The 21,089-nt window shown below is 52.7% G+C and overlaps 1 protein-coding gene across 3 annotated transcripts in view; it reads right to left on the bottom strand.

Moving 5' to 3' along the window:
• The window catches only part of Mcph1 (microcephalin 1), a 198,010-nt gene extending 177,980 nt beyond the window's left edge, over positions 1 to 20,030 (bottom strand). For all 3 annotated transcript variants that reach the window (XM_046460525.2, XM_046460532.2, XM_058584852.1), the window contains exons 1-3: positions 19,929 to 20,030; positions 18,338 to 18,429; positions 14,030 to 14,148 (exon numbers count right to left, since the gene is read on the bottom strand). In XM_046460525.2, coding sequence (XP_046316481.1) covers positions 14,030 to 14,148; positions 18,338 to 18,429; positions 19,929 to 19,968 — 251 coding nt within the window. In that variant the 5' untranslated portion in view covers positions 19,969 to 20,030. The remainder of the gene's footprint in view (positions 1 to 14,029; positions 14,149 to 18,337; positions 18,430 to 19,928) is intronic.
• Positions 20,031 to 21,089: the final 1,059 nt, after the last annotated feature.

Raw genomic sequence — 21,089 nt, 5'->3', positions numbered from 1 at the left:
TAGAATCCACCATGACACACCAGAAGAGGAGGAAGTTTCAGAGATGTGTGTGATGTACATGGTTTACACAGAATGTTAAGAGAAAAACAGGACGTGACCAGGGCGGCGAGTCTGGAGCTCAGAACACCCCTATTGTTCCCGACACCCTTTTGAGCACATGCAACAGCAAAACTGTTCCACAACTGGCATCGCCTCTCTTCAACTTCCCAGGCCCTATGGGTGCACACAGGGTTTCAGGACCTCGGCACCAACAAACTGCCCGCAGACACGAGAGTACAACCGTCTTGAAGGAAGCGGGACGCAGGAGGAATCTGCAAAAGCGTGGAAGAGCAGCAACTGTAGGAGAGGAGCACAACCAGGCAGAGCACACTGGACGCCGCAGGCCAGATCAAGCTGCAACCGGAGCAGGTCCCAGGCCCAGTGCTGTGGAGGAAGACTCAGGACAAGGAGCCCACCCAGAAGCACAGCTCTGGCAGAAGCACCCGTGTGAGCAGGTGGCACTCTTGGGAAACACCACTGGAAAGAGGGGATGAGCAGTCAGACGGCAGAGAACCGGGCACCTCAGGGCTGCAGGCCAAGCGCAAGAGCCTGGGCCCCTCCTGTGGGCTCTGGCTTAGGAAGGGTGCCAGGGAGGGTCACAGGCGTGTGCTCACAGGCAGAGGGCTGGGTCCAGGACGATGACCCAGGAGAGACCAGTCGGGGATACCATTGTAACTGAGGGAGGTGGCACCGAGGCTCAGCAGGGGCAGTGGGGGTGGGGACAGGGGACGAACTGAGCAAACTTTAGGTATTGAAACAAAGTCCTTGACCTTTGGTTAAGTCTGGTCAGATAAACACGATTTTCTCTTACCCCCAAAAGTGCCAATAAAATGCCAGGAAAACAGAAAACCCAATAAAAGTGAAGAGTAGATAAGAGCTGTCTGAGGAACTTAAAACGCAGAGAGAAAGGAAAGCCAGGCCTGGCAGCAGGAGACCTGAGCCCAGGGGTTCAAGTGCAGGAGCCGAGAGCAGAGGGCTGCTGGACCTCAGGCAGGGGCGCACGGGAGCCTGGGGACTCGGGTCCAGGAGCAGAGGGTGCTGGACCTCGGGCAGGGGCGCACGGGAGCCTGGGGACTCGGGTGCAGGAGCCAAGAGCAGAGAGCTGCTGGACCTCAGGGAGGTGTGAAGGAGCCAGAGCCTGCGGACTCGGGTGGAGGAGCAAAGGGCTGCTGGACCTCAGGGAGGCACGCAGGAACTGAGAGCTGCTGGACCCTGCAAGGCTGCAGCAATGCCCAAGATGGCCAGCCGACTGGCTCTGGATGCAAGGATCCAGGCCAAGCTCTGGGAGAGGAAAGCGCGACTTGAGAAATGTTCCCTGGTAGACTCAGAGCCAGCTACAGTTTTACAGTCTTAATACAAATGCAGACAACTGATCTGATGAAAACTTATGTAGATTGGAATAAAAACAGGAAGACTGCAACTATGCAGACAGCGGGTGCATGTACAAGGGAGCAGGGTGCCCTGGAAGGGAGCTAGCTACAAACCTCTCCCCGTCAGAGTGGTAAGAATTAGGTAGGGAACATCTAAACTAAAATCGAGACAGCAGCATGGCCTGTGCTTGGAACGGTGGGGGCAAAAGCAACCCCTGTGGAAACAGCATGCCTAGGAGCCAAGCAGGGGTCTGGAAGGACGGCTGTTCTCCACCATGCACCTGGGGAGGGGGTTCTCCCGGTCAGTATTATGTTCCACACACACTCCATCAGGACACGGAATGAAGCTGCTCACCCGACACCTGGACCTTGCCACAAAGCAGCACATACATGGTCCCATTTATGCGAAATGTTCAGACAGGAAAATCCAGAGATGGAGCAAGTCAGTAGATGCCTTGGGGTCGGGTGATGGCTAGAGGGTAGAAGGTTTTGTTTCCAGGCAATGAAAATGTTTTAAAATTGTGGTGATGGCCACACAACTATGTGAATGTTTAAAACCAGTGAAATATTTTAAGAGAACTGTAGGCAATTAAATCTTAACACACCAAGAACACGAGACACTACCGCATATCCACTCAAATGGCTAAAATTCAGAAGATGATAAATACCAAAAGATGGAAAAATGCTGTTGAAGATGGGGAGAAAACTGAATGCTCACGCACTGCTGGTGGGATTACAACCACCTCGGCACCAAGCTGGGAAACAACCCAAGAGGAAAGAAAGCAAACATGTATCCATAGCAACTCCATCCAAATAACCACAACACAAACCTCTCCAAACCCCTCGGCTGGGGAGCGGATAAGCACACTGCGGCACAGCAACAGAATGCTACTCGGCTGTAAAAAGGAACCACCCGCCCCACAACCCGCACCCAAAAGACACCGCAGACCTCAGGAACAGAGGAGCCAGGCCAAGACGGCATGCAGGCGCCACCCGTCCCCTCCCTGTCATGCAGGGACCTGGGCAGGAGGCAGGCTGCCGGTGCGGGCCTGTGGGAAGGTTCTGGGTGACCACACGGCTCTGGGTTTGGTGGTGGTGACTTGATGCATTTTTCAGGATTCAGCAATCGGTACTGTTAGAATGAGCATCTTTGTATAAATTGTGTTTTTATTTTAGTTGTACACGAATATTTTTTTTTTTAAATGTGATGTTGGGGGTCGCACCCAGCGCCTCACACATGCGAGGCAAGCACTCTAATACCAACCCACAACTCCAGCCCTGTAAATTGTTTTTATAAAGCCAATTTTGATAAACCACACAAGCCTGTAGAAAGCCTATTAACTGCATGGTGAGCAGAATCCTGGCCCCAAGAACAGAGATGAGAAACCAGGAGGAGGGGTGGAAGAGAACAGGGATGGCCGCCTTCTTAGATGGCCCCTTTCTCAAATACCCTTAAGTTATGAATTTCAACCCTGAACAGTTTTACCGGCTTCTCACTTCTGCAAAATATCACTTATTTCCCACTAAGGCCAGTAACAACGTGTAAGAGGAGGAGGGGCAGTGCACACAGCTGGACAGAGGCGAGGATGGACAGACGGGGGCAGCTGTCCCAGCACCACGCCCTACCGTGAGCACACGGGTGCAGCTTGGCTGGCTGGAGCACTGCTCAGGCCGGCAGGCAGGGGCCTCCACCTCAGGACAGGAGGCTCCGCCCAGAGCATCATGTGCAAGTGGCTTCCCAGCTGGCAGCTCCAGGAAAGGCTGGAATAACAGGCAACGACGCGGTCTGCCCCCTGGAGGTCCAGCTTCCCAGCAGCTGGTCGGGATCTGAAGACATGGAGGACACAGTCCCCGGATCCCGTCTGCCTAGGCTGAACTACTGTCCCCACAAGGAAGCAGACAGGTCTCAAGGCGGGTCCCGTCACCCTGTATGCGAACAGCCCGCCCGTGAGCTTTCACAGTGACGTCTGCAGCTGCTACAGGGAAAGCCACATCCGACAGGCACTTGAGGGACATCTAGTCAGACAAAAAGCTTCCATTCCCATTTTCTTCAGGAAAATAAGATAACATTAGCCCCCCACCTAGTGGTCAGAAAGAAAAGTATCACAAGAAAGCTCTAGAAGTCAACTTTCTGACCCTCGTCCTCTAGCATCAGAGCTCCAGAGCCCATGGAGACAGAGGGGCACCCCTCCCTCTGGGGAGCCCTGCTCTGCGGAGCTCCTGCCCCCAGGCTTCCCGCGGCACACCTGCCTGGCCCTCAGGCTGCCTGGACTCTCCTGGTCCAACCTCACGGCCGCATCGCCCACTGTCATCGCCGTCCTCTGAGCCCAGTCAGCTCAGCAACCCACGCATCCCCTACAGGGACGGTGACCGTCACCTTTGACGATTCCAGCTGCAAGCACACATGTCCCTGTGGTTCAAGGGTGAGCCCAAGCAGGGCCCCTGGGGAGCTGGGAGGAGAGTGTTCTGTGAGCACAGGTGAACCTGAACTGGGTGTGGACACAGGGCCCCCGCTGTGGTTGGGCTCCAGGAGCTCGCCTGCCTGGGCGGCCCCACCCCGCCTCCCCGTGGGGCCCCAGCATAGTGGGCACCTCCACAACACTGTGCTACCTCCTGGAAAGCCGACCGGGAGACAGCACTAGGACTCAGCCTGTGAAAAAGGAAAGAACTTTAACAAGGGCACGCGAGGGAAGGGCACTGGAAGGCGACACCGCAGCAGGTAACTGGAGCAGGACACCAGAGCTGCCCCTAGGCCATCTGCTGCTCAGCAGCCCTCGTTCCTGACGCGCACAGGAAGCCAGCGCAATGAGGCCCACAGACTTCCTCCATAAGGGACCAAGCACGAGGGCTCGTTCACCTTCACACTAGGGGTGCAAACACTGCGGAGATGCAGACTTTCCGAAGGGCGGGCAGACAGAAGAGGGTGAAGGCAGCAAGTTTCCTGCTCACAGACTTTTCTTGAAAACACGTGAGCAGTTCTGGAAGGCCCCAGTTCCCCTCCACACTCACTCGCCTGGCCACACCGTCTTCCCACGGGCTCCTGCCAGCAGCCCTCCTGGGTCTGCAGCAGGGGCTTCTGTACTGCTGGGAGCAGACGGCTCGACTCCATCCTGGATCTTATCGGAATGTATGCCCAGGATGTAAAAACCTCCTCAGTAAAGGGGACAACGCAGTTCCTGGTCTGGTGACACCTTCAGTATGTCACAGATCCCAATAAGCTTGCCTTGAGCTACACAAACGCCATGGCCAGTGCTGGAACTGGACACACTAGAGCAGGAGGAGAAGCCTTCCAGCTTCCCAATGGCTGCCACGTGCTCCACCACCCTCCAGGGACAAAGCCAGCCCATGTGAAGTGGCGTTTCCCCCACTTGAGGCAGAAGTGCTCAGCACCCTCCAAAGCCACTCACAAGACTTACCCCGAGCGTAGAAGCCCCTCCAGGCGAGGCAGCCTTCAGACCTCAGCCCGAGCCCCACCCATCCTGTCGCTTCCCCAGGAACCCTGTCCCACTCACGGGGCTTCAGAGCCATCGTGGGCAGACCCTGACCTTCATGGGGTGAGCGAGCACTGTGGAGAAGTGCCCGAGGTGTGAGCCAGCACACACACACCCAGACCTGGAGAGCCACAGCTGGCCATCACCCATACTGACCGACGGCAGTTCTTCAGCATTTGGACATGAAAAATGTTGGGTCCTGGGGAATCTAACTGGCAGGTTTAAAAACCATTTGTTCTTTTGACAACTTCTCAGCACACAGTGGGCTTGGCAGCTTGCAGCAGGAAGAACAAGTGAACTGACTCAGATGGCCAGCCTGTCCGTCCACCTCCAACGAGCCCTCCATGTCCAAGTACACGGCACCTGGGGCCCGCTCCCCTCCAGCATGCAGACCCAGGGCACAGGGACAGAAGGAGCGTCGACTCTGGCGTGGGGCAGAGGCACCAGACAGGGCCACACCAGAGGGGCACCCGTGCAGAGCACAGCCCAGAGAACCAGAGCCGCAGAACGAGGGCAGTACACAGGACGGAAGGTCAGGATTCGACTGGGATGGACTAGTGTCCATCAGGGACTGGAGCTGAACGAGGAGCACCTCCCCTCAGGCAGGACAGCCTGGCCCAGGGCTTGGGTGGCAGGCGGGGCCATGGTGCTAAGGCCCGGAGTCAGGACAAGAGTCCCAGGATCCCCAGAGCAGCTGATAAGACAAGCGGGCAAGGCGCGCTCAGCGACTGCAGCTGGCGCATCCCCCTGCCAGGCCCAAGTCCAAAACCTGTGGATTCGGGATTTTATGGGCTTGGTCAGAGGCAGCCTGATGACCGTCTGTCCTGGCGACTGCTCCGTCTCCCACCTTCCTAGCCTATAGCAGGATGGGGGAGGAGCTTTCTCAGAAGTGTCCTCCACACTCATCTAGGTGGCCTCCTTAGAATGAGACACCACCATCCCCCGAGGGAAATCCCAAGTGACCTGGGAGTCTCCCAAGATCCAACACAGGTCACAGTCCTGGTGAGGGCAAGGAGGACTGGTTATTTACCCACTGGAAGGACTTTTGCCCACGCCAAGTCCACTGCACAGGGAGCCTTTGGCCATGAGGAAGTGCCCCACCAGCACACCACCCGGAGATCGCACACCACCTGAGGGTAGTGAGAACAGGAGCTGTGGGGCTTCCCAGGAAACACTGCCCACAGCGAACTGGCAGTCCTCCACAGCGCCAGCCTCAGGAAGCCCGAGAGTAAGGGACTGGCTCAGGGGTCCAAGGTTGGAGGCGTCCACAGGGTTTCCCATGGACACTGCCCGTGGCCATGCGGGACCCGTCCCCAGCCTGGGAAACAGCCACCCCAGGGGTGATGGGCAAGGACCCTCCCCCTGTCAGTGATTAGTTTAGAAATGTAACTTCATGATCAGCTTTCCTTCACAACTTGGAGGCGACAGCCCAGCTGACCTTGATTTCTTCTGTTTTCAATACAGACGTTTCTGCTGTCCAAAGGAAATGTCAGAATCCTCCCAGTGGCTATTAGACAGCAAAATGGGATTCTAGTGACACCTAGCGACCTCACACAAAATGTACACACCACAGGAGAAACGGGGGTCATGGGACAGTGAATAGGCTGATGTGTGACAGATGCGAGGTCATTACAGCTCTTACCCGTGTTCCGTGGAGAGCTCAAGCTTAGGACAGTCAGGGAGATGCAAATGCAAATACCACTCCTCACCTACACACTGGGAAAGAAAGGTGCTAAAACAGGTGTCCTTTGACCTGCTTGAAACAGGGGAGATGAGCACGTTTTCCAGGAGCAACAGGCAGCATCTATCAAGCATGAATATAAAACCCTTTGAACTCAAACCAGAACCAGGGAAGGACTCCTATGTCTGCGGAAAGGTAGTGTGACAGGCCGAGGCCAGACAAGTGAAGAGTTATGTTCCCGACAGGCAGGCAGAGTCTGCAGATCTATCACAAAACATTTCTGTAACTCTGCATCACATACAGCCCCGACAGAATCCTAATTAGAATAGGTTATATTCTGTGTGTGTACAACTTGTCAAAACACATTCTACCGTCATATGTAACTAAAGAGTGAAGTACGATTTTTAAAAAAGGGCTGGGGATACGCTCCGTGGTAAAGCGTCCCTGGGTTCAATCTAGGGCCTACCAGACTGAAAAGATCAGTTCAAAACACATTACAGTAAGCCTGTCAGACCACAGGGGGGGAGGAAAAAACCTGGAGTTCCCGGTGAAGAGATGAGATAACCGGCAACGGAAAAGAGTTACACTGGTACCAGACACGTCACAGAGAGCACTCTAGGTCCCACTTCTGCCTATTCCCAAACCAACGCCCAAGTACAGTCCGCACTGTGAAGAGCTCTGGAAGTGGGGGAGAGGCAACCCTAAAGGGAGCATCTGTGGTCCCCACTCCCTCCTCTCCATGGAAGGAGGGCAGTCTCTGGGGGAGTGAAGGCGCTAGGCAGCTCAAGGCACCAGAAGAACCTGCCGTCACTCAGCTGAACAGACCAGGGGAGAAGCCTGCACAGCCAGGACCACCAGGTGCCAGGTAAGGATTCAGGGAATAAAGGACCGGAGAAGAACCTCACACCTTAGAGGACAAAGTCCAAGTCCAACATCCCCGGGCTTAAGATCACAGTCTGCATTTCAACTTTCAGTGAGTGAACTTTAAAACAAAAACATGGGCAGGCACAGTGGCACACGCCTGTAATCCCGGCAGTTTAGGAGGCCGAGGCAGGAGGTTCGAGTTCAAAACCAGCCTCAGCAAAAGTGAGGTGCTGACAGTGAGACTCCGTCTACAAATAAAACACAAAATAGGGCCGGAGATGAATTCAATCCCCAGTAGCGCAACTGCACTAGCCACACCAATGGCTCTTCACAACACACGACAAGCCCGAGTGTGGCACGACCAGAACAGGCAAATCCAGAGGCACAAGCTGGGTCCCAGGTTCCCAGGGAGGGGGCTCGAGGTGTGCCTCCTAGCAGCTCAGGGTTCTCCGCAGTAGAGGAGGGACCAGAACTGCCTGTGGAAGGTACAAGAAACTCTGAAAGGACGGGTGGGCTCTGATGTGAACTTTATTTCAAAATAACAAAGGCTGAACAATTATGAGATGGAGAATTACTCATTGAAAGGAAAACACCAGAGGAAACAAATCTTCAGGAATGAAGACCAACAGAAACATAAGCAAGCAATGTTCAAAGTCAGACAACTATTTAAAGCAAAATTTACAACAATATCTCAGAATTCAGAATGCATACGTGTATAATCCACAGGAGAACCCTAACACAAGGCAAGATGTGCATCACCCAATTCCTGTGGCTAACGAGCACCCATGATCAGAAAACTTGAAACCCGAAACTTTAAGCATCAATATTTTGCTTAAAATGATTTGGGTTTGGGGGGCTGGGGCTGTAGCTCAGTGGCAGAGCACCTGCCTAGAAGGTGAGAAGCACTGGGTTCAATTCTTAGCACCACATAAAAATAAAGGCATTCTGTCCAACAACTACAGAAAAATTGAAAGACTGGATTTTGTAACACTCCAAGTTTTAGATTTTTGGATTATAGATATTCAATCAATAAAGTCTACAAAAATTTTCCAAAATCAGATACTTCCTTTCGGTCCCTTCTGTAATTGAGATACTCAACACGTGTGTTGACTTCTCGGCAGACTTAGAAATGGATATGTTGTAATCCTCAAAAGGAATCACTATTTAAAAAAAATAATAATAATAATGGCAAGAGCTCTAGCTTTGAAAGTCAGCTCAAATAATCCCAAATAGGAAAGGGGCAGAAAAGCATGAGATGCTTACCTCTCCAGGCTCGGAAGGTTAAGAACAGCAATGCCCAGGGGGCACTGAGCACCCCAGTGCCCAGATCTTAGTCTGATGCTGCCCCAGAGAGGAGCCAGGCCCCTGAGCAGGTGGCGGATTCCACAGCTAGGGTAAAGCAGGTGCGAGACAGACTTATCTCACCTGGTGACGGCAGTAAAGAAGTGGTGCAAAGGGAAAACCCACAGTGCCAAGAAACCAGCTCAAAGCTGCCACTACCAGAGCTGAGCAACAGGAGCCCCAGAGAGTAAAACTGATAAGTCGATGAAAAACAGGCATAAATGGGTCAGGAATACTCATCCTCAACACGGAAGCAAGCAGGCATGTGCGGGTGGCGGACGGCACACATGGAGGTGGTGCTGGACGTGGAGAACAATAACCAAGAATCAGAGGTAAGACTGGACAAGAATCAGCCACGATGCTGCACCAGAGGGAGGGAGAGATGGGGAGACGCCCCAAGGAGCAGAAGGCCTGGGCGCTAGATGACACCTCCCACTGGCGACTTTAAACCATCAATGGTGTGGTAGCCACACCTGCCACACAGCTACTTGGGAGCTGGAGGAGGGGGTATCACAAGTTCAAAGCAGCTGAATGAGACCCTGTCCCAAAATTAAAGTGCTGAGGATATAGCTCAGTGGTAGAACACCTGATTCAGCCCCCAGTACCAAGCAGATAGGACATCAGTGCAAGACTCAAACTCTGCCAGGTGACTGCAGCAAACATGACCACCAAGGGCAGGTGGGGCACCCCATCACTGAGGGAGCTTCCGACTACCCGATCTCAGGACAACCCAGTGAAGAGCACCCGTTTTACACAAAAGGGTGCTGGGATCACGAGGCAGGATTCTCACACATTCAAAGTGAATTTCCCAAGACATCTTCAAATGGAAATTTCAAAAAGAAATTTTCAGAAGAAAGTATTCGGCTGTGGTGTCATCTAAAGGCAAAGGGGTTACAGGCTTGGTCCCCAAGGTGGGGGGAGGTGGTAGAGGTCCTGGGCCTCCTTTGGACTGTGGGACTCCAGCTCCTCCTCTTGCTTTAGGCCAAGGGGCAGTTTGCCCTGCCATATGCTCCTGTGCCACAGTCTGGCTGGGCACAAAATAACCGAGCCGCCACACAGCCTTGTAGGTTCAAAACAGGAACTTCTTTATTCTCTGCACTCCCGCGAATGCCACGCACCCGGCCTTCTCCCGGGACACACACACACACACACACACACACACACACCAGAAATCCCTCCTCCAGCACTTCCCCAACCAACAGGAACTCCCCAGGAATCCCAGCGAGAACTCCAAGAGAACTCCAAAGTAGCAGGCCGAGGGGGACAGCAGGGGTCTAATATACAATTGAATACACAGCTTAACATAACCATCATCATCTCTTTTTTTTAAAAATTTATTTATTTATTTAATTTTTTTTTTTAGTTTTCGGCAGACACACATCTTTGTTTGTATGTGGTGCTGAGGATCGAACCCGGGCCGCACGCATGCCAGGCAAGCACGCTACCGCTTGAGCCAGATCCCCAGCCCAACCATCATCATCTCAATGGCTTGCTGGCATCACCTCTCAACCACTCCTTTCTGGCAAAAATGCCACGCATCATCCCCACTCGGCTGTGGCCCTCAACACTCCTGTCCCATGCACCACAGACCAGAGGGTAAAAGCAATCACCCCAGCCCCATCCTGCACTCAGCTTCCAAGACCAGGAGCAAACCGACCTTTCCTGGGCAGCATCTCTGGTGGCATATTATACTAATGTGAGCCAACAATGCTCATCTTAGTTGTAGTTTAGCTTCCTGTAACTACTTCTCCCAAAACTGATCACATAAAACATCCACTATTAGAGCCACAGAGAATTAAAGCAGATCACAAGCAGCAATCAAGCCCCAAGACTCTTCTACATTCTCACTAAATTAATGAAAGCCTTGAGTAATAGGGCCCAGGTGGCTGTGGGGCAAGGCTACGTGAGGTCAGGGTCCAGCAGCTCTGGAGGGGGCCATGAGGAACACCTACTTTCAATCAGTCTTACTGGGACCTTAAAACTGGTCTAAACACACGAGTCCTATAATTTGAAATACAGTTGGTCTTCATTTCCCGCAACAGAGCTCCTAAAACCCTTGAAAATTCCCAAAGGAGGGGTCTTCTGTTGTTCACGTGGGTCCACTTTCACAAGGCCTGCGCTTGTGCCAAGACTGACTCGGGGTGGGGCCCTGGATGGCTGGTCCTGAGAAGCCTGGTGAACACCAGAGGCCTGGAGCTTTCAGCCCCATCCGCACACTTCCAGAAAAGTGAGGGGTCAGGGAGGGGATGGGAGATGAAGCTCTGTAGCTCTTCAAAGGGGAGTCTAACAGGCTCGGGTTGCTGAACAGGGCTGGAGGTAGAGGAGGCTGGCACACCTGTGCCGACACCCCAGGCCTCGCCCCAGGAGTCCTTTATCTTGTATCCTTTAGAAGAAGACAATCACGGAAAGGAAAGCATTTTCTCGAGTTTTGTGAGCTGTTCTAAGTAATCAGCAAACTTAGAGTCCGGGCCGGGGTGGTGTCTGGTCTTGAAGGAGCAGAGGCCAAGACTTGCAGTGTGCATCTCAGGTGAGGACAAACGCATGGGACCACACCCCTACCTGTGTGATCCAGAGAACTGAACCAAAGTCTAGGACACCCAGCTGGTGCTCAGGGTGCTGGAGAATAGCTTGACATGGAGAAACCGCAGACACCTGGTATCAGAAGGCTAAGACCACAGAGACACCAAGCGTGAGTGTTCCCAAACGTAAAGTCCACTGATGGACAACAGTAGGGTGCAGCCTCAAGACTCTTGGGAGGACATGACCTTCTAAAGGTTTTCCAGGACGATGCCACAGGGAAGATGGGCTCCCAGGTCTGCAGCCGCCAGGCCCTGCCTGCGGTGCCCTTAGCATTCCCCTAGGTAAGGAGTTATTTGAGGTCTGTCATGTCCTGGGGTCTCCAGAGCACCTGGTGTACCTCTCTGCCGGTCACTGCTGAAGGCAGAACTACTTCCAGGATAAGTGGCTCAACACAGAAGGGTCCCCTGTGGACTCAGGTGCCGCCCGGTTCTATTCTCGGCCCACCCTCCAAGCTTAACGCTCTCCAGCCATACCCTCCCTTCCTTCCAAACCCAGTCTCTGCAGAGCCAACCACCCCTCCACCTATCCAAGGGCATCCACTGTTACCTCACAGCCTCCCCACCATGTGCTCCTGAGCTGGGGCCCCATGACCTCTTGGATCACCGCCTTGCAGGGGCCTCACAGCCTTCCCTCTCCCAGTCGTGGCTGCCTGGCAAAGCCCCAACCCTGGTGAGCACAAGACCCCTGCTCCCTTCTGCTTGAGGGCCACTGGGCAAACCACTGTCCTGCTCCCCTGGCCTCACAGACATCCTCAAGCCAGCCCCGAGCACAGAGCTGGCGGAAGACCTTCTCTGACCACTCTCCCCTGTTCCTAGACAGCTATTTCAAGTGTTCTCCTTAGCCCCCTGACACTGTTTGCCCTGCCCTCGTGCTCAGAGGGGAGCCTTGCTTCCTCTCACCAAGGAAGCAAACAAACAAGCACACCCCTGTGATCCCGGAGACTGGGGAGGTGAGTTAGACGATCAGGTTTGAGGCTGACCTCAGCAAGCTAGCCAGACCCTATCTCAAAACAACAGAGGGCCTGGGGATGTAGCTCGATGGAAAAGGGACTGGGGATGTAGCTCAGTGGTAAAGTGTCTTGGGTTCAATCCCTAGTACCAAAAAGAAAACTCCAAATAAAAGATTTCCACAAGTCCTGACCGCCACATCTACTCACTTAACAGGAACTGCCCAGAACATGTGCATTCCCTCCTGTACTTAGGAGGATGGCCCAACGACCTGTCCTTGACCCTGCCCACCCACTGAGGTAACCCACAGCCCACCTGCACTGGTGGACACTGCCTCAGCATCACTGAGCCCTGCACTGGACCCCCTCAGGCCACACACAGGGATGCTACGAGACTCACCACGCTGCCCGCCTCGCCCCGTTGAGTGGCCAGCATGCTGCACTTGCAACCCTCTCCTCCCAACTTCCATCTCAGGGACTCCCATCTTTATTACTCCCACGAATCAATCAAATCTGCTCCCCAAGATGACCTGTGACTCGGCTGCCGATTCCAGGGGTGGCCCCTCAGAACTCCTTTACTCGGCCCACTGCTGCTTTGAAAGTGTCACCAGACCTCCAGAACCCTCCTCCTGGCTGCTGATCTTTGGTTCCTGGCCTCCAAACCCAGGAGCACTCAATCCCAAACCTCTCCCTTCCCTTCTATGTCCACCAAGGAGCCCCTCCAGCTGCCGGCTTTGGTATCTGCAAACTGAACTCCCACATTCCCATCTCCCCCCAGGTTCCAGACATCGGCCTGCCTTACGTCTCCACAGCAGGTAGAGTAAATGCCTCTAACTCGGTGTCCAAACAACTCCCAATTCCCCAGTAAGCCCTCCTGAAGCCTCCCAAGTCAGTATGTGGAACACCATCTTCTGGTTCCTCTGGCCTCAAATTCTCAGTCATCCTGATTTCTTCTTCTCTACAAACACCAAATCCTCAGGGGATGTGCTTTGCCCTTACCTTCAAAAACACCTCCTGATCTTCGGTGCCACACTGTGGCCAGCAGGTCCAGCCTAGACTCCAAGCCTCCCTGTGATCTGCTGGCCACTGCCCCAGCCTGCTCTTTACATCACGGGGCCTTGCACACTCTGCTCCCACGTCCCTCTGAACTCAGCCTCCACCTCCACCTCCCAGTCTTGCAATAGCTGTAATGTGTCCCCAACCTCACCCCCGGGAATGTAGTCAGTGATCACATTTGGAGACAAGATATTTAAAAAGACAACCAGCCACAGCAAAGTCACCGATTTAGGCCCGAATCCAATCTGACCAGCATCCTGGAGAAAAGAGATTGGGACACAGACACACAGGGAAGACCCAAGACAAGGGGAGAAGCAGGTTCAACACAAGTCAAGGAGAGGCCTCAGGACACAAGCCTGGAGACCCCTGGAGTAAGGACATGGGGCCTTCCCCAGGCCAGGGCATGTGGCCATCCCGGCAGGAGTTGGCTAGTATGCTCCGCCCCCGATACCCAGCACACTGCCCCTCAGGTCTTCACACCACTTGCCCTCTAGACAGAACTGGTTCACACCATACCCATTTTCAGCTGCAGAAACTGAGGGCTTGAAGAAGTCAAATTGTCCAATAAGAGGTAGAGGGGGAAACTACCTAGTTTCCGACCCATGCAAAATATCAGCAGTAGGTTTTTACTACTAAACGTCAACAGAAGAGCGGTACTTACTTTTCCACCCAGAGCACGGATACAAGCTTTGCCCCCATCTTCTGGGCTTTGTCCCAAGTGCTCTGGTACCCATCTTTGAAAACAACATGGGTTACTTGTTTGTTAAAAGTTTTTGATACCTGTAGACAAAACACAGAAAACCAAAAGTACATTACTATTTGCTCAATTTCTTATGCACAAGTGATCAAAAAGGATATGTTAGTCAATATGTGTCAATAAAAGTGTCCAAAGCCCCTACACCCCAGTGTTCCATCCTGGCACACTGACGACTGTGTACTGCTGCTACCAACGCAGCTGGTTAGAATGGGTATCTGCCACCCGCTTACCTCTGCTTCCCCCAAAAAGGCAGAGTCGAAGCTGCACGAGGACAGATGAGAGGAAAAGTGGACCAGAGGAGGCACATGGCTTAGGGGCAGGACAGAGGGAACCATCAGACCATTAAAGTTCCTGAGAACTTCAAGTTCCGCTCCTTCAAGTGAGACCAAAAAACTCAGAGGACACAGGAATCGCATATCTAATATTAAAGGCACTTAATATTTCCAATCACTGCACTCCCAATAAGATTGGAAGATTTCCTCTTGAAAGAATCAGACTTGGAGGTACTCGAAACTTTTAAAATAAGAAAAAAATTGTCCATAAATATGGGACAAGGAGGTTGAGGAAATATTCCCGATAGAGCACACAGGAGATGGGGAAGAAGTAAAGGAAACATCAGAAGCACAGGGTAGAGCAGGACCCACCACTGGACTGCACCAATTTAAAAAAATGGAGAAATAAGATGAAAAATATCTTTGTTACTGGACTGGGGGGCAGGGACCAAGCCAACCCAGGGGACTAAAGAAATTACAAAAGAAATAATCAAAGAAAAATTTCTTAAACTTCAGGACATGCAAACTGAATCACGGGAAATCCCCCAGGGGCCCAGCACCAGGGTAGAAGCGGGGCCACAGCAAGCACATGTAAGAAGTCAGCAGGTTTCAGGATGTCTGCAATAAAGAACAGTCTTCCAAAGGGCTTAGAAAGGGGGTGGAAAGGGAAAGTAGCCCCCCTCCACGGTAAGAAATAACACTGGAAGTGAGGAAATGATGAAAAAGCCTTCTAGGGAAAAACATGTGCTACCATTTTATAATCAGCCAGACACCAAAGGAGATGGTACAATCCCAACATCCACAGCATCAGAAAATAAGCCTTTTAGGTATCCTTTCTGGATGTGGAATCACCCCCGTTTTGTATATTCAACTTTATTGAAGGAATACCTGCCCTCGGGCTACCACAGGCATTGCCCAGGCTCCAGGGTCCTCACTGACACTGCCCAAAGGTCAAAAGCAGCCTAAGATCGCACCCCAAGGCCGAGGTCTCTGGCCTCACTTCTCATCTCCTAGGCCTTCTCACATCGTGGAGGGGGATCAGTACATGAGGCATTTCAAGAGGGACACAGGCCAGTCACAACTTACTGCAGGACACCGTTAGGATGGTTCTCCTTCATTATTGCTGCAAATCCTTTTACTATGCTCAATTAATAAAACAAATGATTGTAGGTTTGCATGTATGGGAAAAACAGTCTAAGCAGGGTTTGGTATCATCAGTGGATTCAGGCATCCCCTGGGGTTTTGGAATGTGTTCCCTGGGATAAGCAAGCTGCTCAACACGGGAAACAAAGGGCTGCTGCTTTGCCAGGTCTGTGCTGTCAATTGTACACCCTGCCCATCTGTCTTTTTAATATCGCACAGGGGGAGCTCGAAATGCAGTCAGGAATGGTTGGGCTGAGATTTCAGGACAAGACTGACCCCAGAGAGCCACTCTAGCATTTGGGGCCATTTCCCCCAAGGCCTTTATCAAGTTTTGCAAACTAGCAGCACTTCTAAATACCTTTTAAGGAGGTGAGGTTGGTGAAAATTGGAACACATGCCTCAGAACAGAAGGGGGTCTAATGAAATCCCCAGGCCTGGTGTCAAGAAGCCAAGGGCTGCATCTGGAAACCTGAGTCCCACATTCCACCTATTGGATATGGAAAAGAAAAAACCCCAAGGCAGTGTGGCCTGGGAAAGGGGAATGAAAAGGAAAGTCACACATTGACGTCTTTCTCAAGGTAAATCCCTTTCAGACAATGGCTGCAAGCAGGGAGAAAGTGTTTCATCAAACCTAGAATGATTCTCCAGGAAACACTAATCTCTTCCAAGGTAAATCCTCCAGGTGCTGGCCACTGACCCCAGCCCAAGGACTCAAACTCCAGAGTGCCCAGACATGCTCACTGAGTCACTCACAACCTATAAGCCCAGTCCCTTCCTTTGTTCGGTGACTCATTTTCCACCGGGAAAGAAGGTTCATTCCCGTAGTTGTAGTCCTATTCCTGAAAAAGGCTGACATTATTTGTGAAGTTTGCATTCAGCCGGGTCTCTTTGCTTAACACTACCATATCCAGTAAGATATCTCTCCCCATTGCAGGCTGGGTTTTTATAGAGATGGTCCCTGATTTACCATGATTACACTTTTTTTTTTTTTACTTTAAGGTACACAAAACTGGGGCTAGCATTGTGGCTCAGGGGCAGAGCGCCTCACCTAGGACGTGCAAGGACCTGGGTTCGATCCTCAGCACCACATAAAAATGAAGGTATTGTGTCCAACTACACCTAAATAAAAATACACAAGAGTGGAACACATTCGGTCGGAGTTTTGGTCTTTGCCCTGGCTGGCACTGAAACAATACTCTGGAGACGCCGGACAGCGGGATGCAGCAGTGGTTCCCCACCAAGTTGACCCTGTGCTGTGCTGTGTTAAACGAATTTCTGGCATTCCGTATTTTCGATTTACAGTGGGTTTATAGCAGAACATAACCTCATCACGGGGGTGGGAGGGTCTATAATCCAATTCCTCTTCCTGCAAGTCTGATCTCAGCCTTTGATCCTTTATTCCCCAGGGAGTGGCTAGGGTGGTCAAACAGCCCCCTCCCCTGTGTGAAATTTAGAAACTCTGGTGGGGGTAAGGGTCTCTTTATGCCCCAGGCACCCTTTGCCTCATCCTAATCCTTACATTTTAATTCACCCTTCGACTCAGTCTACCAGCCAGCCTCTCAGATGCCAAAACCACACTTAATTCACAGCTAAACTTGCCAGCAGAGTAGTCTATGTTCACTGCACCGTTTCCTCAAATGTCAAAGCCTGGACCAACCTAGATCCCCTTCGCCCACTTCACAGAAAACTGGCACTGCCGAGTTCAACAATAACCTTCCAGTTCTCAACCTGAAGTACACTTGCCATGCAGCCTGGGGACATAGCTCAGTGGTAGGGTGCTTGCTGAGTGTGCTAGAGGCCTTGGGTTTGATCCCCAGCATGGAGGAAAAATTTTTGATAAAGTATATGTGCCATCCTATGTGTCTTGAGGCTCTGTGGCATTTTCAAATTCCATCTTAATTTATTTATATACTGGGGATTTAAGCAGGGGCACTTCACCTTCACCGCTGAGCTACATCCCCACACCATTTTTAAGATAGGGTCTTGGACTTGTGATCCTTCCGTCTCAGCCTCTCTAGGAGTCACTGGGTTACAGGTGTGCCATCACAAGGGCCTCAGATTCCATCTTTAAACTCCTTCCCCCACTTGCCTTCAGCACCACCCCCTCATTTTTCTGACATTCCTCTCCCTGCCCCTCAGTGCTCAGCAGGCCTCTTGAGCACTGCTCCTCCTAACCACGTAAGAAGGACGATACCCACACTCGTGGCCTCATCTGACCCCCATTATCATGTCTCTAGCCTTCAACACCTCAAGTTCCAGATCTCTACATCCAAGCATCGAACAAGGTATTTCCAATGTGCCCAAATTCACAACCTTTCCCTCAGAAACCTACCCCTTTTCCTGCTTCAGCAGCACCATGCACCCAACACCAATGCAGGAACCAGGCCTCACTACCGTCCCTCTACACTTGAGACCTACCAGACCAGCTCTCAGCGCTTCCTATTTTGGTTCTTCCTCACACCACTTCCCACTACCTGGTCCTTCGTGTTCTAAGTAATCACACCGGATAGAAGAAAAGGCAAATGCCAGGCGTGGTGGAGCACTCCTTTAATCCCAGCAGCTTAGGAGGCTGGAGCAGGAGGATCAGGAGTTCAAAGACAGCCTCAGCAATTTAGTGAGGCTCTAAGCAACTCAGTGAGAACCTGTTTCTAAATAAAATATAAAAAAGGGCTGGGGATGTGGCTCAGTGGTTGAGCACCTCCGAGTTCAATCCCCAATACCAAGGGGAAAAAAAAGGCAGGTGCATCTCTTTACTTCTAAGACTATTATACAGAACACCAGTAAAATGATTTCTTACCTTTGCCCCCATATCCAGGAGTTGGTTTGTAAATGTTTTTGAGTAATTCTCTGTCCCACTGGAAGACCACACCTCAACGTAGGCCACAACATCTGAAAACACAAGACGCTCACGTGAAATACACACTGGTCATTTCAGCATCCCTTTGCCCAATAGATTTTGCTCTTGTTCTATTGAAAAGTTAAAACTTAATAGTACCAGTGTTATTTATGGTACTCAAAAACTTAATCCAACACCTTTCCTGATATCACATTTTGCATTTCTAATACCCAATGCTCTTCCCAATTTCCTAAACAAGGTTTAATTATTCCAATGCAGGAGTCAGCTTTCTGGAAAGAGACAGAAAGTAAATATTTTAAGGCTTTGAGGAACAAAAAGCATCTTCCAACTATTTAACTTCATGGTCACAGCCTGGTCACAGCCTAGCCACAGGCGGTGTTAATGAGCTAGCATAGCTGTGTTCGAACAAAACATGGAGAAATACATTAAAGTTTGTCATATTTTTTTCTTTTTAACGTCTTAGAAATGGCAAATTTCTTAGCTTGCAGGTCCTACAAAAACAGGCAACAAGCCAGATCTGGCCTTGGCTTGGGGCACTAAAACAGTACCTCTGTTTTAGTTGATAACTTCTAAAAACCTGGTGTTTTAGAAGAATATTCCTGCGTCACTGGTAAACAACTGAGCCAAGCAACAGGAAGGTCAAGTTCACTTTACAAGATACTGAATAGTATTAGGAAAATAACTACAGGAGATTAGAGGGCATGTAAAAATCACTGGTCTTTTGACTAAGTTTTTATGCTACCCAAGCTGGCCTATACAGACCCCTTTTCTCCAGTGCCAAGCACCTGGCCACTGCCTCAATCCTCAGCTCCTGCAAGTGTGCAGCCAGCAGAACTAAGAGCAGGGGGTGGGGGTCAGAAGATCCGCCAAGGGGCTCACCCCCTGCGGGCTCTGCAGGCCAACGTGCAAAACAGAGGTACCCCAACTCCAAGCTCTAGCCTCTCCACTTGTAAAATGTCAGTTTCTGCGGCCGGTAGAATGAGCCACTACCACAAGGCACGCACCCTGCGGGGCACTGAACGGTCACTCTGGATGTCAGAGCAGCAAGCCCTGGAGGCGGTGTCACTTCTTTTCCGGATTCTACAACTGCCCACGCCCCTAGAGTCACTCGGCCATTCAGAGGCACCGGGCTATCTGGGAAGGGCGAGTCCGAACCCTTTCCTCAGTCGCCTCCCTACACAGGGGCCGCGGATACTAGTTGCCAGAGCGGGGGGCAGCCCCCCGAGTTGGGCATTCGGGGGGAAGGGCATCGGGGGCAGAGGGGACCAGCTGGGGGCGGAGGGGAGACCAGTGGGGAGGGAGAGAGACCTGTCGGGGTGGGGACGACACTGGGGGGACCCTGGGTAGGAGACCAGCGTGGGGCGGAGAGGGGACGAGCGCGAGTGGAAGGGGATGAGCCGCCAGGCGAGCGGGGATGGAGGGACCGGCGGGCGGGCGGCTGGTAGGGCTGCTCCCCGCAGGTCCCCGCCGCGCGCGATCCACCCTCAGCGGCGCAGCCCGGCTTCGTGCGCACGGAGCGGGAACCCCTCACCTTTCAGGAAGGCGCCCCCCGCGGCTCCGGGGGCTGCCATACTGCGCGGCTGATCGCGACCCAGGGAAACCGCGCGGGGCGAACGGACAGACGCGCACTGGGCATGCGCGGGCCGAGCACCGCCCCTCCGCGCTCGGCGAGTCCGAGCTCTGGTTTCGCGCGCAGCGCAGGGCCGGGCGGAGGGGAGGCTGGGAGGGCTCGGCGCGCCCGCTTCCCGCCTCCGCGCCCAGCGATCGCGCCCTGCCGGCGGGTGGCCTTCGGGCGCTGTTGCCGACCGTGAGCCGAACCGCCGCCGGGTCGTCCCGCGAGGCTCCTCCGCCCAGGGCCCGCGGTGCCCGGGCTCCGACGGGCGCCCCGAGACCTCCAGCCACGATCCGGGGGGTGCCGCTCCCCGGGGGGCTCTGCGGCCGCAGATTCCGGAGCGGAGGGCTGCGGGCGGCCGGGGCGGGGTCCAGGCGGCAAGCCTCCCGCCCCGAGGCGCGATAAGCCCCGCCAGCCGCCGGTGAGCGCCCGGGAAGGAGGCTCCTGCAGGTTGATAAAGTTCTGCTTAATCTTCCCGAAGCACCCGGCTGAAGCGCTAAGGAGAAAAAAAACAAAACTAAACAAAAACACCTTCCTCTACCCTCGCCCTCAATACCATCTTTATTGCATCAGAAAACGTGCTCCATCCCCACGGAAAGCTAGAGGGACTCCTTTGTAACCTGGTGCGCCCGAGCGCCGCCTCCACTCGGGACCTTGGGAAGCCCCAGTGCCCGCGCTTGCCACCTCTTAGCGGGAATTCGTCTCGACTGGCTCAATCAGAATCATCACAACTATTTGGTTATCAAGTTGGCCTCCCTTTTACAAAGCAGGATGGGAACTCCCACTGGGCAATGTAGCAGAAGGCGACCTCGGTAAGGAGGATCAGGATGGAACCGGGGGAAGTCTGATCAGCTAGCATGCCATTACTGTTTGCAATTAAAACAGATGGGACTTTTAGGGGCCGAAGGCTACCCAGCACAGTTGTAAAGAAACTCCTGCTAAAAATGCACGTGGTGCTGGCCAACGAAGGGGCCAAGAATGTGCAAGCAAACGTCAAATCAATCATTAAAGATATTAACTTAATCTCTTAGTCTGGTCAGGGCTGCCATAACATATCAAAATACCAGCAATTAGGTAGCA

Source organism: Marmota monax, unplaced genomic scaffold (assembly GCF_021218885.2).
Source record: "Marmota monax isolate L192 unplaced genomic scaffold, Marmota_monax_Labrador192_F-V1.1 WCK01_AAM20220418_F8-fsc00310, whole genome shotgun sequence".
Taxonomy (NCBI): domain Eukaryota; kingdom Metazoa; phylum Chordata; class Mammalia; order Rodentia; family Sciuridae; genus Marmota; species Marmota monax.
This window is presented reverse-complemented; position numbering and strand designations above follow the sequence as displayed.